Source organism: Haliotis rufescens, unplaced genomic scaffold, assembly GCF_023055435.1.
Source record: "Haliotis rufescens isolate VD_foot unplaced genomic scaffold, xgHalRufe1.0.p SCAF_12, whole genome shotgun sequence".
Taxonomy (NCBI): Eukaryota; Metazoa; Mollusca; class Gastropoda; order Lepetellida; family Haliotidae; genus Haliotis; species Haliotis rufescens.
The window spans coordinates 28,522,723-28,548,935 of record NW_025963802.1 but is presented as its reverse complement, the minus strand read 5'-3'; the positions used below and the strand labels follow the sequence as shown (position 1 = coordinate 28,548,935).

The following is a 26,213-nucleotide window of genomic DNA, read 5'->3' as shown; positions in this document are numbered from 1 at the left end:
GATCGTTCCTAGTCATCAAAGGATTAACAGAAAATACGTTGATTGATTAATCACTGTTATCTTGCACAGCGGATATGTCAAGAGTGAGTGTTTATATGTCTAGGTTTACTAAAACAAAGGGAATACACTCATATCATGGCGCGAAGTGCCGATGTAAAAACAACATACTTTGTTCAAAGGGTTAACTGATAATACGTTGATTGATTGATCATTGTTATCTATCACTAAATGGAATTTTTAGGAACCGTGGACGCTATGAAAATAGTTGTCACGTGGGCTTTCTCAGCCGACCATTGAGACTTGACACCTATGTAAAACACCTGAAACAATCCAAGCGATCAGTTGAGAAACGAGCACGGGTTATAATATCCCGAAACGATATATATCTTTTAAAATATTTGATTGTTACTGAGACACGTGACATCGAATAAGTTTCTTTGTACAGCTGCAGACGAGTGGGATATTGTTCCTTTGTGTGGATATTCACGGATACATTCCTCGAACAAGGAAGCTGCCTAAAACTTATACACATAAATTTGGTAGGTTGTAATTATGATATCTGCATTTTGTTTTCCTTCATTTGAACCGATTCGTTCTTGTTTCTCTACGTCTTGGTTGGGAAATTCTTTAATGCGCGATAGACGTTGTTGTCACAGGTCTTTTCCTTTGTAAGCGTGTATATATTACCGTCAATTTGTAAAATGTGATTCTCTCAGGCAATTTATAAAATGTGTAAATATTTCAGTCATTTTGACTAAAAAAACTGTCCAGATTGATTAAGACGATCAAAAGGGCCTACAAACATCACAACAGATTATTATGTAGGATTAAAAGCCAAACAACTTAGAAATGTACTTTTCAACGTTACATTTTCAGTCTCTTGGTGATGACATTAAACATCAAAATGTTTGGAATTCGTTGTCATAATAATACAGATGGAAATGTTTTTCAGTCACTTTGTAAAATAACTGAATATTTAGACGTTTAATAAATTTGTTACACATTTGACAGTAAAAAAATATACACACTATAAAAAAAGCATATGCTCAGGTGAAATATATACTTTGTGTTGCAAGTCAAAATAGAGAAACGAAAATCGCAAAATTACCAAGCAAGTGACTTATCAAAACTTCGTCACCATTACCGATGCTACTCACAAAGATACCTACATTTCCTTATTATCTCGAAAACTGTATTTCATTTTGTTGATCACTGTGACCATACGCCCTTATTACTACCCATAACGTGACTAATGCGCTTACGAATGGCGCAGCAGAGGTCGCGAACTAGTCTAGATTTCTGCTATACATCCGGGTATTCACTGGGAAAAAACAATAACAAAGGCAACAACCAGTCCCGGGGAATTGCGTTAGATCAGTGCCCCTTTAACCAACGTGTCTGCTTTATACTCGATGATCAGTGACATTATTAAAAGGTATTTACATAGATATAGAGTACTTTCCTACAAATATAAACGCTATGCCGTCAGATTGAAATTTGTATCGCGATAGCTAGAAGTATTTGATACGTTTCAAATCTTATTTCGTTTAACGATTGCTCTTTTACATATTACCTCGATCAGCGACGTTTACACACAGCTCCACTTTCTGGTTTTCAAGGGAATTACTCCGAAATACTTAATTATGTTGCACGTTTTTGGTTGGTGATAGTTCAGTTATGTCATGTGTGTATGTTGCATCAATAATATGTAGGTATGATCGCCGATTATGAAGTAATTAGCCAATAACACTTTGGCCCGTCTTGGCCCGGCCCGGCCCGACTTTTAGGCAATGCCGTGTTGTACTCACCCTGCATCAGGGGCGGACGTGCCCGGATCCCCCCGGTTTAGGCAGGTGTCGGAGTATATAACCTTGTGGAAACATCCAGGAAGTAAATTGTGTGCAGTGTAAGGTACAGCATGTGGCAATCTGCACAGTGCCTTTGGAACAGATAACGCAGCCTCGTGTTTGCCTTGTCCCACGTACAGCGGGTGCATGGGGTGTTGTTGTTTACAGTTATCATAGGGCTCAACATCAGGCTGTCAATCAGTTCATAATGCCCTAGAATATTCCATCTTAACGTGCATTGTTTTACTGTGCGGGTTTGTATTATATCCGAGAGTGTATATGTTTATGACTAATAGATCTACATATGTATCAAAACTTAAGAAATGTCTTTGTTTGTATCTTACGTAAACTTTTGGACTGTTCTCCTAAAGAGTGCACAGCATCTCCAAACATGATTCTCTTCTCCTTCCTTTGGGAGCTGCTGGTGGCATTTGGTGAACTAAACATTGCAAGTGGAGACGCAACATCCCCATCGCCATTTATTCCCTTTTATTCTTCCCCGCCCTGAAGGCGGGGAAGTATACGGGAAACGTTAATTTTGTAGCATGTATATCGACATATTGGTTTATTTGAAATTTCAAGCCACGCATTTAAGGGAAACAAAACATACAAATCATGTGCGTGGAATGTTGATGCTATTCTTTTCCAGTAATAAGAGATACTTCAAAATCGTCTTTATGTAGTTAATTGATGCATCTGACCGTTTCTGGTCATTAGCTGACATTATTAAACCAATCATGTGTAATCCGATGTCCGTTTTTCCTCAAGGACTAATTTTCTTATTTTCACGGTGTATACAAAAGAAGAACTGTACTCGGGAGATCGTAAATAACAGCATAATATAAAATATGTTCTGAATATGCTTATTCATGAACAAAGACGAGATCTCAATTTAAATGTAATATGGCTGAATTCCACATTCTACATACCACACTTTTGATTGTTTGGATGCTCATGTTCCCTGGAAATAATTGGAATATATATATATCCCGTGTTTTGAATTAACCCAGTTCCCCGTGTTTTTTTTAATCAGTGCACCGCACGAAGCCACATGTGAAACGTTTCGTAGCAAAGTCAAAGCAAAATCGGAGTAGTGTGTCGGCGAATTTGCATCAAGGCTGTAGTATTTTTCAACCGTTTAATTGAATTCAATGTACAGCCGTAGCTCTGGTCGCTATCATATATTTTGTGTCCCATAGCTCAAATCTATTTGCGTCTGATCCCAATTCCGTGGATCGATGCTCATGATATTAATCACTGGATTGTCTGGTCCAGACTCGATTATTTACAGAACGCCGTCATATAGCTTGAATATTGCTGAGTGTGGTGTTAAACGACAAACCAATCAATCATCATCATATGAACTCAAACCAGTCATTGTTACAAGTAAACCTCATTCCACAACAGTTACTGACACTGGATAAAAAACAGTACATAGAAAAAGACCAAGTACCTCACCTCATCATGATCAAAATTACTATTCTTGGAATATTGCTGAGTGCGGCGTTAAACAACAAACCAACAACAACAACAACTACTATTCTTTGGAAGAAAGAAATACAAAAAGAGACTGACCAAAAACGTAAAACAAGATACCAGGAATCTCCGTTATTGATTACTTCCAGTATTGAAATGTTCTCCAACTACGTGAAAATATTTTGAGTATGTGCATCTGTGGTTGTGACAAAAAGACCTTATCTAGTATGATTTTTTTGCCATATGGAGCCCTTAGTATTTTCATTTACATTATTATAACCAAATGCCAAGTGTAAAAAGAATGTGATCTATTATTTGAGTATGTGCATCTGCCAATGTTGTTGGCAGTTTTGATACTATTTCCACATGTTTACATTTGTGCCAGAAATTGCTTCCATTTCCTTCGATCTACTTTTAAAATAAAGACCCAGGTTAGAATAGGTCTTCAGCAACCCATGCTTGCCGTAAGAGGCGACGAACAGGATTGGGTAGTCAGGCTCGCCGATTTGGTCGATGCATAACATCATATTCCAATTGCGTAGTTCGATGCTCGTGGTGTCAATCACTGGATTATCTGGTCCAGACTCGATTATTTACAGACTGCCCTCATATAGCTGGAATACTGCTGAGTGCGGCGTTAATCAACAAACCAACCAACCAACCAACCATCATAGTTAGGCTTTTCAGCTACCCCTTGTATATTCTCACCCTATACCTATTATTAAATAGACCTACCCTATGCAAATGTATCAACTGTATTGCCCAATACTCAAAATAAATAATATTTATTTCCACAACAGCGTGGTGTAATTTGTGGTTAATATAATTATGCTCCTTCATTCCTTTCAGTAACATCATAATTATGCATTTGTGAGGCATCACATATGGCGGGGAACTTTGATGCTCTGCATCAGTGTTTTCTTGTCTACTTTCACCTTATCCTCGTTGTGTCGCAAGCTGCCAGGAATTCGATGTTTAGAGACCAGTCAGGTCAAACAGGCTCTAATCTCTCTCCTGTCTTCTACTGAAACTGTCCTATCCAGAAGTGCGCAGAAAGATCATCGTCTACCAAGCACATATAATTAAGTTTTCGTTGTGTTCATTGTAATTATTGCATTCTGATTAGCTGCATCTGTCACGTGTTATGGCATTCATTTGCCAATGAATGTAAAAAATAAGCCATGCCCACCGAGGCGGACTACTTTCATTGCAACGGAATGTCGGGGAATCCCAATATTACAGTTGAGGGAATCCCCCTTCTTCTCACGTGTATCGTCATGCACTGGACTCTTTGCACCTGGAATGTGTATCATTTTTGTCTGCTTTGATATATGAAACTGTTATTGGTTAAAATATTGTAGATTGTGTTTTTGTTGTCGAATTTAATTACAAGGATTTACTGTCAATCCTTAAGTAACCAACAAGGGGAGGTAACTCTAAGTAAAATACCCTTCTGCAAAACTCCATTCACTGCTGTTGAGTGTGTTCAAACCTGGCCACGACAACACTTGCAGTGTTTTTTTCACCAGTGGGTCCGTCATTTGCTACCAGTAGAATATACCACAAACATATTTACACCAGTTTCTACTGCCAACAAATTTATGTACGCATAACAGTACACAATCGAATTCTTCATAAACCAGCACCATGTTTTACACTTAGAAATTTTTTACAGGCACACATTTGGACCAATTCAATTGCCTTGAACTCGTTGAAATCACGGACCTATGATCCATATAACAAAATTGAATTTTAAAAATTATCAAATATCTTAAAGAAGGTTTTGAATACAAAAACCCTAACAATATCTTCTCTGCTCAGGTTGCTGCATTCCTGGCATAACGATTCCACGAGAGTCTAATGGTACATGTCATTCTTTCACATTTGCTCTCCAGAACCACGGGGGCATGGGTGGGAGGTCGTCAAAGGCGCCGCAGTTCGATGTGCAGGGTTGTGCGTCATGGTGCTGTGCGTAATTGTGATAGAGGTCAGATCCTCAACAGTCGTCATGATGATAGAGGTCAGATCCTTAACAGTCGTCATGGTGATAGAGGTCAGATCCCCAACTGTCGTCATGGTGATAGAGGCCAGATCCCGTACAGTCATCATGGTGGTAGAGGTCAGATCCTGTACATTCGTCATAGTGATAGAGGTCAGATCCTGTACAGTCGTCATGGTGATAGAGGTCAGATCCTCTATAGTTATCATGGTGGTAGAGGTCACATCCTCTGCAGTCGTTATGGTGATAGAGGTCAGATCATCTACAGTCGTCATGGTGACAGAGGTTAGTTCCTTTATGGTCGTCATAGTAATAGAGGTCGGGTCCTCTACAGTCGCCATAGTGATGGAGGTCAGTTCCTTTTTGGTAGTCATGGTAATAGAGGTCGGGTCCTCTTTAGTCGTCGTGATACCACAGGGTCAGATCTGGATACTCGTACATAGTATGTCTGTCAAGGTGGGCTAAAATGTCTAGTGTTTCCTTTGAAAGAATTCCGACCGTACCTACAGTTGGCACTATTGCCATATTGTCATAGCGACTGATTTAAGACAACCATTGTCTGAATGAACATTTAATTGCAAAAGCCAATTATCCTGTAGACATTACATGTATATATCTCCATAATGTAATTTCCATTATTTATAAGACGTTAATCCCCGTTGTTAATCCTCACTAACATTTCTAACAAACTAAACGACGAAATTTGTCATTTGTCACAAGCTATTAATGTGAAAAGTTTGGTACAAAATTGAATGTATTGTCGAGGACTTTGAATTCAGATTAGGGATATTCTTGGGTAATTAAGTATTAAGTTATTAACAGCACAGCAGTATTCAACATTTCAGAGTTTTGATGTCGGAATTAAGGATTATTTTTTTCTTGGGCATAACACCAACAATATCTGGACAAGCTCCGTCATAGACACGGGGAGAGCGGTAAAGTTAGACCCCTGGTTTTTCAATTTCTTTATGTTTAATTTGTACTTTTTATGACATAACTCATTATCATTATCATTATTCGGGACTGAGTCGCACCACCAAGCCAGACTCCGGAATTCAAAGACCTTCCTTCAGTGATATAAACACATGCACAAAAGTTAAGCGCCACCATATTCATAGTCTCTTGTTTTCACGTGTGGGAATCAGAAATACGAAATATGATGATGTATGACTGAATTAGGCTTCCGTAGTTTTATGAACCCAAATTAGTCCAGATACCACAAGGAAAGCGTGCTTTACGTGTTGCTGCAGTTCCCCTACCCTATAAATAGTGAAATTCAAGTTTCAGACACGTGGTTGCATTTTGCTCCTGTGTGAGATTCCCCTTCCAATAGAGGTTGAAAATCAGCCATGGTGAGGAGAAAGTTAACGAACGCTGAAAGATGGCAAGTGATAGGCATGAAAAATGCTGTCATGTCATGCAGGGCCATTGCAAGACAAATGAGTTGTCATCACAGTGTTATCACTCGTTTGATTGTCAAACATGGTCAAACCAATGATGTCAATGACAGGCATAGGTCTGGTAGGCCAAGAAAGACCTCTAACAGAGAGGATAGACGTCTTTTCAGGATAGTCAGACGAAATCCATTTGCCACTTCAACAGATTTAAGACTGCAGTGGATTACCCATCAGAGGCTCTCGACGATGACCGTAAGGCGTCGCCTCAGAGCGGCTGGTTATAACTACAGAAGACCAGTAAAACGTCCTCAATTGACTGAGAGGCACATGCGGAATCGTCTGATATGGTGTCGTGCCCGTAGTCGATGGAACCTGGCCAACTGGAGAAGGATCAATTGGTCTGACGAGTGTCGAATGCTGCTACGAACTGTTGATGGTCGGATACGTGTTTGGAGGCAACGTAACACTCGTTTTGCACCAAGGAACACCCAGAAGACCTTAGCATGTGGCGGGGGGTCTGTCATGATATGGGGTTGTGTTTCCTTCAGCTGAAAACTTCCGCTGGTGACAATTCGTGGAAACCTGAATGGCCAACGATACCAAGATGCCGTTCTTCGTCCAGTGGTAGTCCCTCATTTTGATAACCATCCTCTTCAGACAAGACCTGTTTACATTGACGACAATGCTAGATCACACAGATCTCGGGCAGTTTTGGCTTATTTGCGTCAAGAAGCTATTGCCACTCTTCCTTGGCCGGCCTGTAGTCCGACTCTTAATCTGATTGAGCCTCTCTGGGACATTCTTGGCCGGAAAATCAGACATCTTGATCCCCCAGTTCAAAATCTCGCTGGACTTGAAGCCGCACTTCATGAAGAATGGATCCGTTTGCCTCAGAGAAGCATTTAACGACTTGTAATGAGTATGGGGCGTAGGGTTGAAGTTGTGGTCAATGTCCGTGGATCATACACACGTTACTGACGTTTCTGTCTTGCAATAGACTCTGCACCCTCTAGGGTGTCTATGTGACACCTGATATGGTCTGCTGATATCATGACAGTTACATGACAAAAAAAGTTTTTCAATGTTTTCTAATCCTTCAATTTCTGGTCTTCGGTAAAATTCCTTTCTGCTCATATTCTTTTGGAACACAAGATAAACTTGCTTTGGGACAACTTTTGCATCACATGAGGTTTAGATATACGGCTTATAACAATCGTACATCTCGTGATAATAGTCATCATTAAGTGCCAAAAGTAACAGCTCACAAATATGATGGGTGGCGCTTAACTTTTGTGCATGTGTATATTTATTGAATATGTGCAAAGTGGTAAGTACCTTGAAATTGAACATAACAAAGATCACTTGGTTAGTTTTCAAACTGGCACTGAATCAAACAGGCTAGATGATCACTTTCATACCGTCATTGCATAGATAAATTTGTTGCACCACGATTTCAACCATATCATGAACTGATATGAACTGAACATGTACTCATTTGCACTGTTGTTTCCGTTGATGAAAAAGTTCAGACATATCTGGACAATTTGGACCACGTCAACATGCCCGTTGACATCTGGTGGAGAATCCGGCTGGAGTAACTCTTGAGTTTACTCCCGATCCAGTAAACTCTCTATATGCCTACCACCCCGAAGAGCAATCATCAACTCAAGTCATGAAGAGGAAAGAAACAAGATTGAAGACAACAACAAGAATCTCTCCAATGCCAACTTCCTGATGGAATTTTCAATTCAAGGTTCCGTTCCTACACAGGACCAAAGGCCTATACACGCCTATCCCACAGAGATCCGACCACAGCCATCATCATGCAGACCCTGCACCATATAGAAACCGCTTCGCGGGCACCTACAGGTGGGACATTGTGTACAAGATATCTCATTAGGACTTACCAGTTTGTGTGAACTTACATGGACTCAATTTAGAATACATCATGAGTGACTGTTTGTATGTGCAACCAGGTATGTTTGATCATTTCAGAATATTTTTGCTTAAATGTGTCTTTCCAAAACTAATTTAGGTATGTGCGCAATACACTCCAAATTACATCTTTAGTCAAGCTAAATTTCTGAAGTTATTGTGTAGGGAATGTTTGAAATGTCCCCAGGCCACGCCAGACATATGGTTGAAGCAAGGGCCCAGACAAACCTAGGCTGTAGGGTTATCGAGTCACATTTTATAGCTAGACTCGTAATTTCAAAAACCTAAACGACGAAATTTGTCATTTGTTACAAGTTATTAATGTGCACAGTTTGGTACAAAATTGAATGTATTGTCGAGGACTTTGAATTCAGATTAGGGATATTCTAGGGTAAGCCACCCCCACACATATGTGTATTGTATGTCAGTATTTAGTTATTAACAGCACAGCAGTATTCAGCATTTCAGAGTGTTGATGTTCAGAATTAAAGATTATTTTTTTCTTGGGCATAACACCCACAATATCTGGACAAGCTCCGTCAAAGACCCTGGAAGAGCACCCATTGTACTTAAAAGGGTAAAGGTACCAACACGTTGAGTCGCGCTGTAAAGTTAGACTCCTGGTTTCAGCTTTCTTTATGCCAAACATTTGCTGAGATGTTTAATTTGTACTTTTTATGACATAACTCATTATCATTATCATTATTCGGTACTGAGTCGCAACGCCAAGCCAGACTCATGAATTCAAAGAACCTTCCTTCAGTGATATAAACTGACGTCCAAAAGAAACTTTACCAACTGAAAATATAAATTTCAGACTAAGTATAATTTTTTTTCCGATGAAGTCTATCTAAAACACATAACCTAAATACTACAATAGTGTATGCAGAAAATGTTAATCGTCTGTTACATGTTTGCGAGATAACTCGCGAAAATGTGAAAAACACGTGCACCACGGACAACTGCATATGCCCGTGCGGGTACGGGTATAAAACGATTGCAACGGCAAGTCAGACATCCACAGTGATAAAAAAAACAGAATAGAAATGCCACGACTCACAGTCGAACAACGTGAACGAGCCTTGGGTATGGTACAGATGGGATCAGCCCACGCCCATATTGCACGAACCTTCGGTTGCTCCCGTGTTGCCGTTACCAACTTGATGCAACGTTACAGACAGACAGGGCGGACCGCTGACAGGCCTAGGAACAGGCAGACCCAGGGGGACCACGCCCCATGATGACCGGTACTTGCGTACCTTGCACCTCCGAAATCGCTTCCTGACAGTGACGTCATCGGCGACAAATACCTTAGGTCACAGGGTTAGTCGACAGACAGTGGCCAGGAGACTCAGGGCTCAAGGAATCAGGGCTTTTAGACCATACAGAGGACAGCTATTGACAGCGCAACATCGTCGACTGCGATTGAGATGGGCCCGGGTTGCACGACGTTGGCAACGATGTGACTGGCAGTGGGTTGTCTTCACTGACGAAAGTCGATTCTGTATGTTTAGGGCTCCAGCCAACCGGCAAGAACTGATCTTGGCCCTCCAAGAAGAATGGCGTAAAATCCAACGTGACCTCATTAGACGACCGACTTTTTCTGTGTGTCGAAGAGTTTTTGCGTGTATTGAGGCATTTGGTGGTCACACACGCTACTAATGACTTGTTATTGAACGTGAGCGACTTTTTATGTACTCTGCCTATTGTCCATGATTCTGAAAGCTCGAGTTTTGTACCACACCCAACTTTGGGGGGCTCTGACGTCATTCTCGGTCGCGGTATGATTGACATTTTCAGTGTTGATTATGTTGATATATTGATCTTCTCAATCAATCTTTACTTCATGCATGTATGTTTTGTTGTTTTTAAAGCAAGAGTGATTTCAAACTCTGTTAAAGTTTCTTTTGGACGTCAGTTTATTTATTGAATATGTGCAAAGTGGAAATTACCTTGTAGTGAAGTTGCACATTACAAAGATCACTTGGTTAGTTTTCAAACTGGCACTAAATCAAACTGGCTAGATGATCACTTTCATACCGTCATTGCAAAGGTGAATTTGTTGCATCAGGATTTCAACGATATCAACTGGTTTTAAGTGAATATGTTTACATTTGCAGTGTTGTTTCCGTTGATGAAAACGTTCACACATATTTAGACTCGTGTAAGTTTGGGGTCCAAACTTCACGGAACGGAGGAAAGTTGTCATGGCGACTGATTTACGACAACCATTGTACGAATGAACATTTAATGCCAAGGGCCAATTATTCTTTAGACAATCATAACTTAATTTCCATTATTTATCAGACGTTTATCCCCGTTGTTAATCCTCAATAACATTTCATTGTATATTGACTGTCAGCCAACCTGGGGTACTATATCACTTCCCGTTAATTCCTGTTACTTATATTATGACATTTATATCCTTAGTTGATCATCTCTGGTGTCCCAAGCCGTGATATTGCTGGAATATTGCTAAAAGCGTCGTAAAACCACACTCACTCACTTTATTGATCATCCCCTGAGCTGTTTGGGTTCATCACGCCCATAAATCCTACGTCCAGAGCAACGTCAGTGTCTCTTTGTCTGTCCATTGTTGTTCTTACTATACTGAACCACAAAAGAAACGTCACCATGGATAGATATATGAGAAACCTTATTTGTCCAAACACTGTAAACATACTATGAGACATATTAAAAGGATGAAACTTAACTAAACTGATCATAAAGGTTGAGATTAAGGTGTCAAATGTTCTTAAAGTGAAACACAGCACTAGTCTCAGAGAAAATGGCACTACAAGTCAGTATCTCGTGTGTCCGCCATGTGTATTGATGACTGCCGTGCAACGTCGATACATGGAATGGATGAGGTGGTTGATGAAGGCTATAGGCACTTGAGCCCACACTCTGAGGAACGACTGACGCGGTTCAGCTGCAGTTGTCGGCCTTGCTCGGACGTCATTCAGCCGTCTTTGAATCTCGTCCCACAGGCGCTCAATGGGATTTAAATCGGGACCGAGGGCAGGGCACTGCATGGTTCTGATGCCATTCTACTGGAGAAAGTCTCTTGTTGCTCTCGCAGTGTTGGCACGGGCGTTATCATGCTGAAACTTGTGGTTGCGGCGACGTGGTCTCAAGGCTTGATCAATGTACCGAGCTACTGTGACACCATCGCCACCATTGAAGACCACAGGGCCGACCCTCTGTGCAAAACCACACCATGATGCTCGGACCACCCCACGAGTCTCTCTCAACAACACAAGCATCCGAATAACATTCCCCACGGCCTCTGTGCCATCTGCTGCTGAGATACAGTAACGGCTCTGATCTGAGAAGAGGACTCTTCTCCACTGCTGGTGGCGCCAATGCTACTGCCGTGTTGCCCACTGAAGACGGTCCCGGCGATGACGTGGTGTCAGAATGGGTCCTCGGTGTGGCCTGTGACAGTGGAGGTGTCTGCTAGTCAATCGTCGACGCATGGTGTCCGCACTAATGTGTCGCTGGTGTTTCCCCGTGGTCTGTCGAGCAGTTTCCGCAGCAGTAACAAAGCTATCTTGAGGATGCTGTCTCACAATCTGACGATCCTGACGTCGGGTGGTGACCCTTGGTCTTCCATTACGTGGCCGGTCATCTGTAGTGTTGGTGGTGTGGTAACGTTGCTGGAGCCTGTATATGGTCCTTACGTCGACTTGAAATGCATTGGCTACTTGCCGGGCGGTTTGTCCAGCTTGCAATCGTACAAGGGCTTGATGTCGCTGATTTCTTGTCAATCTTGGCATGTGGTAGCATCGGGTTACCATGGCCGTTTCCGTGATGCGTTAGGGCGATCGGTTTTATTGTCATTTGCTTTTTTATCATCAAATTTCATTTTTCCGGGAAAAGTTATGATAAATTTTAGAAACTTTGATATTTAAATGACTTTTCATGCAATGTTACTTGGGGTGACGTTTCTTTTGCGGTTCAGTACATTTATGTGTTACAACTACAATCTTAGTCAGCTTGGTATTCCGAGTGCTGGTGTACGGACAACCTGGAGAAGTATCCCGCTCGTAGGGAACGCCCCGAGGCTGAGCTAGAGCTCCGCTCCCCTCACGTCTGCCTGAGCTGGAAGGTCTGCTCATTGTTGTGTTTGTGTTGTCAGAGCAGGTATTCCGCTCATTGTGTAAATGTTGTTTATTGTTAATATATTGTGCACAAAACGTTCCGGGACAGTGATGCAGATTTTGTCTTTGATTCACGCATGAGCCAATTCCCCGTCAACATGAGCGTTGACAATATGTAACCGCTTGAAAATTACACCATATAATTTGGCAATCAATTCAAGCCAGTATTCCTATATGTGCACGTTCACTCTTGAAATTTAGAAAGAAAACGTAGAAAACTTTCAGTCATGGTCACACCTGTGAGAAACTCTCCCATCCGTGTCTGTAGGTTGCGTGCTCACGGGTAGAGGAATCAGTAGCCTATACATTAAGATAACTGGGGTAACGATAACACTTGGGTCACGGGGATTTGGAAACAGCTGATGTTGAACTATTCAGCTCCTTAATATACTTCCCGACACGGAAAAGAGTTCGCCCTAAACTGGTTTACTTGTCACATTCGTCAGTTCAGCCAGCCACGAATAGCTGCAATACTGCTGATACGGCTTAAAACACTATTTACCCTCATTCAACAGCTCAGTCGCGTACACACTTGCACGTGCCGGACATGTCTATATCATGGGCGTCAACTATCGGGCACGGACAGCTCTGTTATGGGTGTCCGGATTATATATATAAACCGTATGCATGAACACAATTGGAACATTGAGGGTTTTAACAACAATTGAAAATAATACCATTTCGATCACCAAGACCAACACGCCTTTCAACAATTTACTTTACAAAATAACAACGGTAATCTACAACACGTGACAGTGTGGAACGACTTTCCCATTCCTTCACGCGTCCTCGGTATATCCCTAGCAACCATACGACACAAGCCTTGTTACGACGTAAATTTTTATTACAATTTGCGTATTACAATTTACGTCAAATTGTATTACAATTTACGTTGTTATTACAATTTACGTCAAAATTATTACAATTTGCTGCAAGTATTACAATTTACCTTTTTATTACAATTTACGTCGTAACACGGCGTCTTTGACCATCACGACAATCATACTGAGTGGTCCAAGTCAGGTTCAGGAGAAGTATGTTGTCACAGCACGAGCTTTGTCGGAAATGGCTGCTCGGAGATGCAGCACGTATTCTTCGCGGTATGGCAGATTACAACTGTCTCAGAGAATCCTGTTTTCCTAAACACACACATAGATAATAGAATCCTTAAGCAGGGTTGAGGGAGTTTATCCTGAAATACAAAGTGTCTCACCTAACCTTCTCCAAGTGTTACCCTATGAAAGTGACGAGGTAGCGCACTGACATCCTATTCCAAATATCACGATCTGACAATGACTGCAGTATGTACCTAATGGCGACCTATGTAAAATATCTTGGACGGCACACGGAGAAAGGAGGCATTGTGACGAGATCTCTGTCAGGAGCGAAGGTGGCTGACGTTCCTGATCTCCTCTGGGACATTGAGAGGTTTAAGGTAGGAGACGTCTACATATCGTATCTTTAAACAGTTAAAGGAAGTAACATTTTGCACATCATAAGGACTGTTCCACGCACGTAGTAATGAAGAATCAGTCATAATAAACTCACGACAATGATAATTGAAACCGGTTTTGATGGCAGATACAGACACGGTGTGTATTTCCCAAAACGTACCTTACATTTGGGTTTCAGTAAAAGATACATCTCAAGTGACCGTTATTTTAACATTATTTTCAGTTCGCCATTGTCCATGCTGGGATCAATGACTCTGTCTTACATACCCAGGACGCCGAGACAAGTCTTTGGCGATTTCACGAAACTGCTCGGCTTATTAAGGGAACGGAACCCACGGTATGTCACATCATCTGCTGTCAAACACAATCCAATATTTGCTTGTAAATTACCGGCTCATAAGGTGACTTCGCATTGCACCGTCAAACATTCCATAACGTTGTCAGATGACAACATATTATAATAGGTTCGTCCGATTTGTTTGACCGGAAAAGTACTGTTTTGGGTGTAAATAACGTCTAGGATATTTTTGTTTGTACAGAGCTGTGGTATTCCTTTCCGGAGTCAACCCGAGAGATCGAACAGGTGGCGCCATGACCAGGGCATTTCAAACCACGATGCCCTGAACCAGAAGGCCTACGCCCGAAACGAAGGTCTAAAACACCTTTCTGAAGCTGATCGACTAACGTATGGAGGACACCCTGAATTCATGTCAACCGGCACAGTGAGAAAGGGCTTTATCGCGCATGATGAGCTACATCTACGACCAGCAGGTCAAAAACAGTTGCCATCAGACCTGATCCGTGCTCTTTCTGACAGCCCGGGCCAAGTCGGAACAGAGATTTTCTTAAGAAAATACAGTAAAAATTTAACTGATCAGTTGTTTAAATGCGATGTATTGACTAAAGTTGATTTTGACAGCCCGGGCAAAGTCGGACCCAATACAAGGCAAACATTTTTGATCGAGACTATGTTGAGAATGTAGAGGGAAAAGGGCTTCACTTTTCTCTCAATACCGCGATCTGTGACATCATAAAGTGGTATATAGTTAGATATGATACTAATCTATAGTTGTAAACACATTTGATGATACACCTGTGTGTTTAAAGTTCACTTTGAGCACCTTGTTTTCTTTAAATACCGCGATCTGAGACACTATAAAGTGTTATACAGGTAGATATAATACTAGTCTATAGATATAAAGTATGTTTAGTAGAAGTACCAGTTATTAACACGTTTCGTGTCAGCCCTATGACATTCGCGAATATCCACTTCCATAAAACACCCTGTGTTGGTTTAACATGAATTAGTAAAGATTAATTAGGGTTGCCCAACACGTTCATTAATGAAAGAAGAGTAGTCATAACACTGTCATTTCCTGCCCAGGATATCACACCCCGTTATGCTTAGGTCGGTGAGAAACCTCATCAAAGGAAACACACAGTCAAGAAACTGACTTTTCTACGGGAACTCTCGGTATGTATACTAGCCACATAAAGAAACTGTGCACGGAGAAAATATAGATATAAGGGCACACCGTCCATATATGAAAGATAGGTTTGAACACAGCAATTATTGGAGACATTCAAACGCTCATGCACGTGCCATGTGATATGACGTCATTGATGGGGGCCTATGGACGTGCAATGTGTTACTGCACGTGCATCCTGTGCAGCTGTACACAGCATGTGCAACTCAAAATTCGCTGTCACTTTGGAAAGCATGATCTGTGGTCATTCAAAAATTCAAACCTTCTCAGGTGCAGACACAAGCATATCACAAGCAAATCATGCCAAGATTGACAGCTGCACAGCGTCATGAAGCCATTGGAATGATCCGAGCGGGAATGAGGCAACAACAGGTGGCAACACATTTCCAATGCCATCGTAACACGATATCGGCATTGGTGAGGCGTTATCAGAACACAAATGACGTTGCCGACCACCCACGTTCAGGACGTCCCCGAGTAACGACGCCAAGACAGGACAGATGGATTCGAGTTACACATCTCCGACACAGGTTCCAAACGGCAGTAACGACGTCCCAGACAATTCCTGGACTGCGCCGTATCCATCCCAACACTGTCAGGAATCGTTTACGTCAGTACGGGATTCGACCACGACGCCCTGCCATACGTCCCATCCTGACACACCGTCATCGAGTCAACCGTCTAGGATGGTGTCGAAATCATGTTCGCCAACCTCGAATATGGTGGAGAAATGTTGTCTTTACAGATGAATCGAGGTTCAACATTTCCCACAGTGACGGGCGCCAACGTGTCTACCGGCGTTTGGGAGAACGTTATGCACGCAACTGTATTGTGGAGAGGAATCGTTTTGGAGGTGGCTCTGTGATGATTTGGGGTGGGATAACAGCACGGCACCGAACCCCTTTGGTGGTTGTTCAGGGCAATCTCACAGGTGTTGGCTACAGAGATCAGATCTGAGGCCTGTGGTCATTCCTTTCCTGCAACGTCATGGCCCGGGATTGACATTTCAACAGGACAACGCTCGTCCTCACACGGCTAGGGTCGCAATGGATTTCCTTCACCATAACAATGTCATGTTACTGCCATGGCCTGCAATTTCTCCAGATCTCTCCCCAATAGAGCATGTGTGAGATGAAATGGAGCGCCGTCTGCGTCGTCTTCCACATCCTCCAGATAACGTCCGTGACTTGGCACAGGATTTGAGGAGGATATGGCAGGCCATTCCCGAGGCCTTCCATGCCCATTTGGTGGACTCCATGCGTCGCCGATGCACTGCTGTGATTCACGCACAGGGTGGTCATACGCGTTATTGACTTTGTGACTTTGTCGTTTGACCCCCTACTCCATTTTGATCTTCTGACGTCATCGTAACAGATGTTGTTCAGGTCCCGTTGACATTTTCTTATGGTCCGATCATTCAGCTGCTACAGCGTCTGCATCATTTTGTTCTTGCTGTGTTTCAATCCAGAATATATTTTCTCCGTGCACAGTTTCTTTATGTGGCTAGTATAGTTATAATTATCAGTTTATTACATTGTTGAAGATGCATTTTGATCCAAACTCAATTAAATGAGCAAAACTGTGCGTTTGTGGACATTTGAAATCTGCCTACAAATGCACGTTTCGATTTATTATTCTGTAATCCATTTTAAGTATTACCCACTGGACCGGCCCGGCCCGACTTTTCTTGGCCCGACTCGAGTTAACCTAATTTTGTAAGACATATATCGTTTGGGCGCCGCGTTGATGTCCCGCATCATACTTAGTGTCTTTTCATTATCAGCGCTAAGGTCAGCTGTAAAAGATCATTTGTTTACAGTGTTGATCACCGTCTCAAAGTGACGTCAACCATGGTAGGCAATGACGTCATAATTATCAGTTCCACATTTATGTATGTTTAGTTTGTAATTATTGATGAATTATTATATTTAACTGAAAAAATAAAAGTGATAACTCACTCCAGTGAAATTCTGACAGTTTCACCCGTGGACCTAGATATTTAGATCCGTGTCTTATCGAGATGTGTGCTGTAGGAGTATTTGACAAGAAAAAATAAATATCTTTTTTTTTGTATTAAGTTCACATATGCGGGTGATATTGAATATTTTGCAATCGACGGCGTTACACAAAATGTTTTACAAAAGTGTTATCCTCTCTTCGTTGCGCTGTCTTATTATTTCCAGCCGTGAACCAGACGTGTCGTTACTTCTGTATACTAGGATGGAACGTTACGAGACACGATATACTTCCGTCATATACTTCAAACAATTAACACACCTGGTTAGCAGTCCTTACCAATAAAAAAGTAAGAAATAATATTTACACCGACTGCTAATTTAAACACCAAAAACAGTAGACAGCAATATGAAATCAGTAACATATCTTCAAGCGCAATAAGTCAAGACAAGCTCCGCCTACTCTGTGAACAGACAAGACCCGTGACGGTCCACGACTAACATCCGGACGGTGAACATTTGTGATGTAAATTTATGTTCACCGCATGTGTATCGTGTTAAATAATGCCTGCTTTTAATATGGCATATAGCCCTGTTTAAATCACCGCGGTTGCCGGTGGTACGACTACTTTTGTGTAGTGATGTCATATAACCATGACACAAATGTTAAACACAAATATAGATCATTGATTTGTCGGCACCATGCAAGTGTTCATATTTGGATAATAATCTGGAAAATACTACATTGTTGTCCGAATTAAATATGTTTGTCCATGTTAGTCAGTGTCTCAAGCTGCATGGACAAACACGCTGTTTCCTCATACTTCTCTCAGTTTCCTCACACATCAACAAGAAAGTAGTCATGTTGAAATTCAATGAAGTTTCAACCTTAGCCACGCTACGGTTGGGTCTGACCAACCTTAAATTTTCACCTTAACTAAGGCTACCTTAGCGTAAGGCAGTTTCATGCAACAGGAAGTCAACCTTAGTAAAGGCCTAAGGTTAAAATTTAAGGATATAAGGTAACCTTAGCGCTAAGGTTTTTTCACAAAGGCACCCTGGCCTGTATCACTCGGAGATTCCCCCCCTGTCCCACCGATATATTTCTGAAATACTGTTCACAGCAACGCAGGATGCAAGAGCCTTAGACCTGGGTTCGGATTCTATTCGAGGTCGGTTATACATGTTGTCTGTATTGGATGATTTACGCCACTTGAGACTTTGCCATGACATGATGGTGGGCCATAACATCCTGACGGATGAGGAAGTACAGATGCTATTGGAGGTTGTCATATCTACACACATCCGTGTAAGCCGATGATATGAAGTCACAGTGGAGGAAAGTTTTACTGTGAAAGTTTTGCCTCAACGTTGAAAGCTGCAGTGAAGGGACAGGAGGAGACGGCAAGTAATGTGTGGTAGGTCGAGCATGTAGACATTGGGTATTAGGCTGATACAGGTGGTTACAGCGGCAGGGATGATGCGTGGTGTGTGTATGCTTAAATTCGGGTGATAAAGTATTCAGGATCAATGTAACAATGTAACAATGACAGGGAAGAAGGAACCATCACTGCGGTTGTGAGTTGGATTTTACGCCGCTTTGGACATTGTGTCCGTTGACGGCCTGTCAGCTTGACGTGGGACGTTTACCACTTTGGTGAAACCCACGGGCCGGGCATGGTGCTGACAAACCAAAACAAAGTCGGGTCACCCTGGAACTGAGCCCTCTACACTATGAATTGCCTCAGGTCATCCTTGGCCCGGTTATTAGTGTGTAGGGTGAAAATATTAATATGATATAATTTTGAGCAAATAGTGTCGATTTTATTATTATAATAGTAATAATATATAATAGTTATTATGATATAATTTTGAGCAAATAGTGTCGATTTTATTATTATAATAGTAATAATATATAATAGTTATTACGATAAGACTGATTGTGACGTATATCATCCTTCAGAATTATGAGTCATCATCCATCATTTTCGACGGAAGTACCAGCCACGTGCAATACTTCAAACTCGTGTAACTGCCCCCGCGGTCTAATGGCGAGAGTGTCTAAGTGCCGGCAGAGCGGGAGGTCGGTGGTTCGATCCCCCGTGTCCTTCCAAAAGACGTCAGAAGATGATAACTGTTTGGCTGCTTTGCGCTCAATATTAAGAGGATAAAGCAAGGACTGGTCGGCTCGAAGTCAGTTTACCGTGTCGGAGTGGGGTATTCATGTTCAACTATGGGATGGTATCTTGGTGGGCAAGCAATATAAAACCGGCGTAAGAAATACGAATAGATTGAGATAAATATTTAATTACGATTACGATATTATTCAAAATTCATAATACATTATAATAAAATGTTAATTTTTTAAAATTCATAATACATTATAATATATTTCATCTCAAAATGTTCAATTCACTCTTTATCCCAGCCTGAGGAGATGGCCAACCGCATTTAGAAACTGCATTGGGGATTTCACCTTTCTATTCAACTCGTCCTTCAGGCGGCAGAGACGGTTCTCCACCCCTCTGTAACTCTCTTCCTGCCTCTTGGAGCTGCTCCAGAGGCGAGCTGTAAAATCACCTTCCTGACTACCTCCACAAATCGGTAGATGTTGGGATGTCGGTGAGGGAGACCTCGGTTGAGTCGGTTATGAAAGACTTCCAGGTTGCTGTTCGTCCTGGGACCTGTTGTACCGTGATGGTTCCAGTGGTAGGGGGAATCGTGCTTCATGGTCGTCGTTGTTCATGTTGGAGAGTTCGTCGTTGTAGAGGGTATGCATCGGCGTTGACTCTTCTCTCGCTCTCTTCCTTAGGGTGCTCATAAAACCGGACCTTCTGGCTATCCTCAGGTGCATGGTTATGCTCTGTAGCATTCCTCATCACGGTTCCTACTGTCGTGAGTCTTCCTCTGCATGTGGACTTGACACACTTCCAGTGTACGCAAGTCAGTCTCTCGACGTTCTTAGTGTGAAGATAACCATCAAATAGGACTTGGGGCTTTCCTCTCTGTGACATAACAAACTCAACATTGCGAAGACCAGCCATGTTGATGTCATGTTAGTACTTACTTACTATGGAGATTTAACGTGCGCTTTCCGACTGATGCGTATTTCGCACAGGGTGTTAGTACTTACTTACTTACTTACTTACTTTGGAGATTTAACGTGCGCTTTCCGACTGATGCGTATTTCGGTGTTAGTCAGTTTCAAGTATCTATATACTAAACCTAGCCATCTCAACTTTAAATCGTCTGATCTCAGTTTCTCAGTGTAATAATTGTTTCTTCCTATTGTTATTTTTGTAATTTCTAAAAAATGTCTTCTCATCATACAGGCATCTTTCATTACACTTACATTAATTCTTCTTCTTTTTTAAACTTTCCTTTAAGTCCCCTTATCCCCTCAAGCTCTACCCCTTTCTTTTCTACTACCTCTACTCCAGACCTTAATCTCTCCTTTAGGTGAGTTAATAATGCCAGACAGGTAAATGCCGCGTGTTGTTTTAACTAATTGTAGGGGAAATGGGTTGTAGGGGAAATGGGTTGTAGGGGTTTTGGGAGATAACCACCAGAGAACACCCTGGGTAAAGGAGATAATCACTCACGCTCAGAGATACAGCTTGAATAAGATACGATGTACAGCATCGCAACGTCACGCGTGAAAAAGGTCTATACTACGCAAAGGAGATAATCGCTCAATGCGCAATAGTTTATTCTTACAAAATATATACCGGTTAACTTAAGCGAAAGGAGATATATTTCCCTGAAACATTTTTAGCTCTTTTAAAAACAAAATGAACAAATTGCATGGATTGTCTACATAACGAAACCTGACTAAGTCACAGGTTGGTTAAAACATGTCCAGATTAAGTCACTCTCATTCCATTTTACAATATATAGATATTGTACATATCTTTAAGTTGCTCGGGAATACTTAATCTTTACATGGAAACTGCCATATTGATGTATTATTCTGTATTGTATATTGACAGCTTGTGAATAATTGTTACCCGGTGGCTCCAGCTGGGTTAGCAGACGACACACTTTCCATCAATGGGGAACAGGGTAAAAAAATGTTAAAATATGTGCAGGATGGGTATCATCGAACTCTAACTAGGCTAGCAGACGACTCACCTGTCTTAGATGTATTTGAAAAAAAACCACAATTAATTCTCAACCTTATCTAATGTTTATTCAACAATTTATCATATACTTAGCAGTGGGATATTCTGTTGATAATCTATCATAATTATATTGAATAGTTCTGTACATTTTATCAATGTTTATTCGTACAACTCTGTTTTATGTATGTACAGAAGTGAGACACTAACTGTTGTCTGTCTGTCTGTCTGTCTACAATGTATACCGTACAATGAAACCGACAGCTCAGCACAAATCGGTTTCAACACTTTCAAGTGATTATAATATAGAAGTCGCCGTCAGTGCAATCCCCCCCGACTGCTTATCCGCTGTGTGCATTTGATCATAATGTCTACTCACATACCAATAGCATTGCAAGGAGAGTACGTACCCCGCTAACAGTGTGGAGTACTCATTAAACATTACATTAATGTTACACGCCACTATATCAGTTTTATTTGAAACTTGCTTAAAATATTGATAGACTTAAAAACACTGCATTTTGCACATACAGAACAATTATATAAAGATACATAGCAGTTATCCCCCTTTACCAACATACACAAAGAAACACAGTGATCAACTTAAAACACTGCAATTAGCGCATACATAATATTTATATACGAATACATAGCAGTTATCTCCCTTTGCATACAAAAAAAACCACAATTGTGGACATATCATATATACAAAATGTATATTTTTGGATATATCATCTATCCTAACCATATACAAGATTGTATATCTTGATTTCTTTTTTGCAGTGTAATAATAACAATGTAAGTCCAAGAGAAAATATGATAATATATCTTAGTGCTTCATACATTATCACATATAATCGTGTTATTCCTTTTTCTTACAAACCTGTGGATGAGATATATGTGGGCGGTCGGGTAGCCTAGTGGTTAAAGCGTTCGCTCGTCACGCCGAAGACCCGGGTTCGGTTCCCGACATGGGTACAATGTGTGAAGCCCATTTCTGGTGTCCCCCGCCGTGATATTGCTGGAATATTGCTAAAAGCGGCGTAAAACCAAACTCACTCACTCACTTTATATATGTTACATTTGTTATCAGTGCCCGGTACAAAGAGTGTCCGCTGTTTACTGCTGCTTGATTGTTGTTATCGGTGCCCGGTACAAAGAGTGTCCGCTGTTTACTGCTGCTTGATTGTTGTTATCGGTGCCCGGTACAAAGAGTGTCCGCTGTTTACTGCTGCTTGATTGTTGTTATCAGTGCCCGGTACAAAGAGTGTCCGCTGTTTACTGCTGCTTGATTGTTGTTATCAGTGCCCGGTACAAAGAGTGTCCGCTGTTTACTGCTGCTTGATTGTTGTTATCAGTGCCCGGTACAAAGAGTGTCCGCTGTTTACTGCTGCTTGATTGTTGTTATCAGTGCCCGGTACAAAGAGTGTCCGCTGTTTACTGCTGCTTGATTGTTGTTATCAGTGCCCGGTACAAAGAGTGTCCGCTGTTTACTGCTGCTTGATTGTTGTTATCGGTTCCCGAAGTGTCGACAATCATGAGTACAGTGAGGCAAACTGGGACATTGGCTTTACTGGACATTGTCTGACTCTGGCGTTGCCGTTTTGTATTCATCTTTACCTTGTCTGTATTATATACGCCAGTGCGAATTCCCAGTTAGAATAGTTCTGTTATATGTAACCGAACTTCTGTTCAAAGCGGCGTAACACCTAATTCACTCTCTCCTGCCTGTCCGCGAGATCACACTCCTGCTCAAAATGACCACTTATAATAGTGATCACGTGTTGGTATCATTAACGTGTTTCCGAAAATAAATAAGCATCCTCCAACCTAGATATACTACTAAAAACGTTAAAGAACACTCGATTCTTTCATTTTACAAAAGTTAATCTGTCATGGCATGAAAAAGTAATCTGAAAGAATTGGATGTTGTTTAATTTCTTTAGAGTAGTATACACTTTGTAGTAGATCTATATACCACAGACATTGTTTCCCCAGGTAATGTATACACATTCCGGGTGTATTGAAATGTGTCACATTTTGCTTACAGAAAAATCGGTACTGACAAAACGTTTGACATTCGCTTTGTTTAACATATTATGTTTTTTCTAACAGAAATACAATGCTATCAATATCTCCCATTACTAGGAAGTAAATATAGAGGAAGTGTAAAACGTGTCTCTCCTTTATCCAAAACCGCGTCAATAGAGGTTATCACGCGAGCCTTGGTCAGCTAAATACATAGTGTTTATCCTAATACGGGATCTTAACCATCCCCAAACACACAAGCGTGATAACCTCTTTGTCATATAATGTCATTCTGTGCTTGAAAATCGCTTTCCCTCACTCACAAACATTACCGAAACATTGCGAGTTTTCCTGGAATGCGGGAGCGGTCGGGTAGCCTAGTGGTTAAAGCGTTCGCTCGTCACGCTGAAGACCCGGGTTCGATTCCCGACATGGGTACAATGTGTGAAGCCCTGATGTTGCTGGAATATTGCTAAAAGCGGCGTAAAACCATACTCACTCACTCCTGGAATGCGCGCATTAATATTTATTACGTCACAGGGTAAGTGTCAGTGGGACAGTGACAGTAGCCAATATAGCTCCAACTAAAAATCTGTTTCTTATACAGTGGCGAAGCAACATATACGCATAACAACAATTGTCTTTACTTGCCTTTCGCGGCAATCCATCGGTCTGTCCGCTAGAGTAACTGCCCTTTGTCAAAGGGAAAGCTACTCTTACGCTAGTCTATGAGACGTCACGGCCACGTTCAGACGTTGTTGACAGTCGGTCTGTCCTGTCATAACGTTAAGTGCAGTCAGATGTACACACAGCGACAAAACGAAACAAGGTAACAATTCAAACATATCTCGGCCAAATCCAACCATTTGAATTTTTGGAAAAGGTATCAAGCCGCAGAGGACGACAAGCACAGATATGGCTACTGATCCCGCTTGGTTAGGCCTAGTGCCCTCGCAAAATTGTTTCCTAATTTATATCTCCAAAGTTGCCAAAAGTTATAAAATGCCTTAGCTACATCACAGTTAGACACTGATTTTCAGTATAATAGACTGTTTTTTTTATAATGATAGCAATTATCCCTTTAGTTTATCCAGATTCCCGATGGTTAATTCTGACTCGATCGCCGAATGAAAAGGGGCGACGCTATGTTTGTTTGTAAACACTGAAAGAAGTCCCTACTCGACCTTTGATATTTGCATCTCTACCCGTATATGACCCCAACGGATATCGTTTTTATCCGTTGGCTTTATCCTGCCGAGAAACCTACCCATTATATGACAAATAGTGTTATGTGATCGGCATCGCAAGTGATTGCGGTCATGGGCAAAGGGGAGTAACTCTGTAGGTATTAGATTACAATGTTCAACCAGGAAGCAAATTAAATTTTACAAACACGGAGGACGGGTTTTAGACAACATCGTGCTGTCAGGAGTATGTGACAAGTAAAATGGCTTCTCTCCCACCATACGAAGAACTCGTGCGCTGGACAGTCGTGGACACGACGAGGTGGCTGGCAGAGGTAGGGAGCATTAAGTGCTGATTTAGATCCAAAACTTTATTAACCCTAGTCACAGTAGCTGTTGGCAGCGGTTCGACACAAACTGCTTCAACTGCTAAGATTCAACTAAATCATTCGCCAGCAGACAGATTATATGGATGAATGATGTTGACATTTATTTTCATGGGAGCTTTTATTGACTTATGTCAAGCCACCACCTCCCAGGATACAAATATGAGTTGTGTGTATATTGTTTTCAGTGGGTCACAATACGTCTGTTTTTAGCCAGGAACATGACACAGTTTGTTACATCTAAGTATATCCAGGAAGTACAGAGGGAATGTGTGTGTGTGTGTGTGTGTGTGTGTTTGGAAGTGAGGCAGCTACAATCAGAATTGTAATAATCAGAGCTCCAGATAAGCTTTTGGTGTTGTGGGTATTTTACCCATGCATTTTAAAATCATTGGGTATCAGTATTTATATCTGGGTATTCAAATTTCTGTCACCCACTAGTTTTTACACATGTGGGTATTTAAGTTAAGTATTTAAAAACACTATTCATCTAGTCCCTGCAAACTGGTGTCGTGTGGGTTCGAGAGCTTTATAGGACTCAAAAATACCACGATACTTCCACAAGAAAGTGTGATGGCAAATGATCATGATGTAACTGTCATCGTGGAGTTTGGCAAGGTTGACAGAATGCCCGTTTATAATTTTAAAATAAGTTGCTGATTTGCTAATCGAATACACAGGGTTACTTCACAATATTTTGATGATACGCACAAGGATAAATATGCCCTAATGTGATAAAAAAAATATTACTACCATGGCACACTTATAAAAAACAGGTCAGCTT

General features: G+C 41.4%; 2 protein-coding genes across 9 annotated transcripts in view; one reads left to right on the top strand and one right to left on the bottom strand.

Moving 5' to 3' along the window:
• Positions 1 to 5,201: 5,201 nt before the first annotated feature.
• On the bottom strand, positions 5,202 to 5,696 carry LOC125378277 (galactose-specific cell agglutination protein gsf2-like). Its single transcript, XM_048393735.1, has one exon. The coding sequence runs from the start codon at positions 5,694 to 5,696 to the stop codon at positions 5,202 to 5,204; it is 495 nt and encodes a 164-aa protein (XP_048249692.1).
• Positions 5,697 to 19,000: 13,304 nt separating this feature from the next.
• The window catches only part of LOC124116520 (lymphocyte cytosolic protein 2-like), a 107,293-nt gene continuing 100,080 nt past the window's right edge, over positions 19,001 to 26,213 (top strand). For 3 of the 8 annotated variants that reach the window (XM_048393482.1, XM_048393483.1, XM_048393481.1), the window contains exon 1: positions 25,213 to 25,378. In XM_048393482.1, coding sequence (XP_048249439.1) covers positions 25,307 to 25,378 — 72 coding nt within the window. In that variant the 5' untranslated portion in view covers positions 25,213 to 25,306. Of the gene's footprint in view, positions 19,132 to 25,211; positions 25,379 to 26,213 lie in introns of those variants that run through there. The other 5 variants (XM_048393480.1, XM_048393477.1, XM_048393485.1 and 2 more) reach the window with 4 other exon arrangements.

What these genes read in the sequence shown, in the direction of transcription:
- LOC125378277 (XM_048393735.1), bottom strand. Translation starts at nt 5,696, where the DNA reads ATGACTACCAAAAAGGAACTGACCTCCATCACTATGGCGACTGTAGAG.